The 3859-nt window shown below is 37.5% G+C and overlaps 1 protein-coding gene across 1 annotated transcript; it reads left to right on the top strand.

Moving 5' to 3' along the window:
• The first annotated feature begins 823 nt into the window (after nucleotides 1-823).
• On the top strand, nucleotides 824-2969 carry LOC111382618 (cytochrome P450 76A2-like). Its single transcript, XM_023006646.1, has 2 exons — nucleotides 824-1980; nucleotides 2254-2969. Exons 1-2 carry the CDS (start codon nucleotides 1009-1011, stop codon nucleotides 2863-2865), a joined length of 1584 nt encoding a protein of 527 aa, XP_022862414.1. The 5' UTR covers nucleotides 824-1008; the 3' UTR covers nucleotides 2866-2969.
• Nucleotides 2970-3859: the final 890 nt, after the last annotated feature.

A 3859-nucleotide genomic window follows, 5' to 3' on the forward strand; every position in this document is an offset into this window, starting at 1 on the left:
CAGGTATCGGAAGATCACGTTCGTGCTCCTCACCAGTCATCAAGCTCGGGAAATCTACAGGTACGATTTTTGGTAGCATCAGATATAGATTTAGGATTTGAATTTTTTGGGGCAAAAAATTAAGTTTTCAGCAAAAAAAAAAAAAAAAATTCCAGAAAACTGTGGGGTCATTTGACCCTACATGACCCCATGTGGGTCCGCCCCTGATGATGTCTTGTACTTTTAGCCTAAAAAAAACACGTTTATGGCCCATTTGGAGTAGCTTTTGTAATCGAAAATGTTTTTTCTAACCGATTTAGTGTGACTCTATAAAAACACTTCTAAAATAAGAAGCTTTTTAAAAATTAGTTTTCAAACAAAAATTGAGATAACATTCTCCAAAAACTCTCCTACGTAAAGTGAAAGCAAAATCTATACTAAATGGGCTCTTATTGTTACATTAAAAATGATGACTGTTCCAAAAGATGCTCTTGACTTTTTTAAGTACAGTTAAAAAAAATTCATGCGACAGTTTTACACTACTTTATTTCACATATTGTCATATTCCCTTGAAAGATTCGTATTCAAGAGTTAACTAACTGGTGGTATAATGTAAGATAAACAAATAACATCCAATACAAGGGGAATTTAATTATTAATGAAGACAGGAAAATTGCGGATTTAAACGAATAATTGCAGGCGGTCTTTTCATATAGCAAAATGTTGGATGCCAATTATTAAATAAATATTACACGCAGCTCATGGACGACTGAAGAAGGACTATCTACGAGAACTAATGTCCAGAAATTGTTCATAAATAAAGGGAGGGAGAGTCCCCTGAGCATAGATTCTTGCAGGATTCCCTGCTTCGTTCTAGAATGCAGACAAATCAGCTAAATAATAAAGAAGGCTAGCAGAAGTTGACTAACAATAAACAAATTTCATAGTAACATCAAAGTTAGCTAACACGCTATTAAATTTTAGCAAATAAACATTAAAAAGTAGTCCCAGCAGGCTATCTTATAAATAATGAAACTTCGATACATCCAAAGCACAAAAAGGGGTTCAATAACAAGAACTTACCAGACTTTGCCAGACATGGATTTGGTATTGAAATTTTTTGTTTGGTGCATTGTCATTTTGGCACCAGCCCTGGTCCTCCTACGCCAGCGGATGAAATCCAAGTCCATGCGGCTGCCGCCTGGCCCCCCAGGATGGCCAGTGTTTGGTAACATGTTCCAACTTGGTGCCATGCCACATAAAACCATAGCCAACCTAAGGAAAGAGTACGGTCCTGTTGTTTGGTTCAGGATCGGTTCCATAAACACCATGGCAGTGCTCACCGCAAAGGCAGCCACAGAGCTCTTCAAGAACCACGATATAACCTTTGTGGAACGCACTATCACTGAGGTCATGAAATCCAATGGCTTCAATAAGGCAGCATTGTCGCTAGCCCCTTATGGGGCATATTGGCGTGTAATGAAGCGCATAATGACAGTAGAAATGTTGGTCAACAAAAGGATCAATGAAACTGTATCCATTCGGCAAAGATGCATTAATGATATGATCCAGTGGATTGAAAAGGAATCCGATTCAGCCAAAGAATCAGGGGGGATTCATTTGGCCCGCTTTGTGTTTCTGGCCTCATTCAACATGCTGGGGAACCTCATGTTATCGCGTGACTTGGTGGATCCACAATCGGAAGAGGGATCAGAATTCTTCACAGCTATGATGGGGCTAATGGAGTGGTCAGGCCATCCAAACATAGTTGACTTGTTCCCGTGGCTCAAATGGCTCGATCCACAAGGTTTGAAACGAAAGATGGATCGTGATCAAGGAATAACATTGAAAGTTGTTGCGGGATTTGTTGCAGAGAGGTTGAAAGAACGGCAAGATGGTAAAGAAAAAAAGGACTACCTGGAAGTTTTGCTACAATTTGAAGGAAATGGAAAGGATGAGCCCGAGAAAATATCAAATCATGCCCTCAATATAATCATAATGGTAATATTCTTCGAAAGATTTCTATTTTATGATTCAGAGAAAATCTTATGTTTTGGACATCCAAATATTTGTTGTCTCTGGTTATGTGATCTATTGAGGCCAGTTATCTGGGGAAAACAGATGCAACAAATTAATTAGAATATAGCTTCCGGGGTATGCCTGTGCCAAATTCCAACGAATTAATCACATTTCATATCTTACTACTACGAACTTGTTAAAATTTGATTGATAAAACAAACTACCACGTCATACCGTATTTTCCGTTGGTTGCAGGAGGTGTTTTTAGCAGGTTCAGAAACCACCAGCAGCACCATCGAATGGGTAATGGTCGAGCTCCTATCCCATCCTGAAACAATGATCAAGGTCAAAAATGAACTTGCAGAGGTAATTGGAAAGAACAACAAATTCGAAGAGAAATACATCGAGAATTTGCCCTACTTACAGGCTGTTGTGAAAGAAACCCTCCGATTGCATCCTCCAATTCCGTTCCTAGTCCCTCGAAAGGCTACTCAAGATACCGATTTCATGGGGTATCACATTCCCAAAAACACTCAAGTTTTTGTAAATGCGTGGGCAATTGGAAGGGATTCAGATTGCTGGGATGAGCCATCTTCATTCAAGCCAGAGAGATTTTTGGGCTCAAAAATTGACTACAAGGGGCAGCATTTCGAATTGATTCCATTTGGCGCTGGACGAAGGATTTGTGCAGGAATTCCTTTGGCCCACCGTATGCTGCATCTTGTACTCGGATCATTACTGCATGAATTTGATTGGGAAATTGACGAGATTGCTAGGAATGACATTATGGACACGAGAGAGCGAATCGGAGTGACTGTTCGCAAAATGCTGCCATTAAAAGCAATACCAATAAGGTGTATGATATAATGCTTTAAAGTTACTTTTCCAGTTTATGGCACCAATAAATTGTACAACTATGATACAATATACTCGACATAATAGTTGACATAATGTTACATAACGTTCTATCATTTGACTGTTTAAAACACAATAATCTTTTCTATCAAATCGTTTCATGCCGCCTAGGATTTTGGCACTACTTCCGTTAGTTTTCTTCTATCAAAGTAGCATTATTCTAAATTGTATGTTTATAAATAAAATCTCGATAATTCAGTTAAAGTTAGAGGCGTTAAGTGGAATGAGTCACAGGTGGCGAGCACTTTGCATGTCAACGGTTCACCTATACAAGCAATATGCTTGGCTGCTCTTTGTAAGCATGCAGACTGTGTTGATGACACACTGCATCAAGCAGGATGCTATTAAAGATAAGTGAGAAAATTCAAATTTTAAATTTGAATCTCTTTCTAAGTTGAATTTGAAATCTACAACTATGGATAAGTGAGAAATCATTTCATCCCACTTCAGTCTTATCTACAATTGATCTCATCGCTCCGCAGTATTATTATTTTGCAATTATTATACGATTGTTCCTTTATTTTCAAATTTTTCTTCTACTAATTATTTCTATTAGTTCTTTTAATTCTAACATTTTCTAATAAATCTTTGTGAATTACATTGGATCCATGAACTGCAATGAGGATGTTAACTAATTCTTCAGTAATTAATGTTGACCTTTTATTTTTTTAAATCAACGCTGTAACTTCTCTCTCGACTTCGCCAAGGCTCTCTCTCTTTGTAACTCCCGAATTAAAATTTTATTTTATCCCATTTAGTATTACTCACCAAACATGCCATCGAAAAAAAAAGTTAATAGATTGTTGCAACTGAAAAAATTGTTCATATCAAACAAGTTTGTCATCACGGAGCCATACATAACGCAAGATTTATGCAATCAAACCATAAACTCTTCATTAAATTCTGCAAGGCACATGAGAAAGAGAAATCTATAACGATGTATCAT

This window comes from Olea europaea, unplaced genomic scaffold (genome assembly GCF_002742605.1).
Source record: "Olea europaea var. sylvestris unplaced genomic scaffold, O_europaea_v1 scaffold2538, whole genome shotgun sequence".
NCBI lineage: Eukaryota > Viridiplantae > Streptophyta > Magnoliopsida > Lamiales > Oleaceae > Olea > Olea europaea.

What these genes read in the sequence shown, in the direction of transcription:
- LOC111382618 (XM_023006646.1), top strand. Translation starts at nt 1,009, where the DNA reads ATGAAACTTCGATACATCCAAAGCACAAAAAGGGGTTCAATAACAAGA. An exon ending in CCCTCAATATAATCATAATG is followed by an intron (nt 1,981 to 2,253) that starts GTAATATTCTTC and finishes CGTTGGTTGCAG; the next exon opens with GAGGTGTTTTTAGCAGGTTC.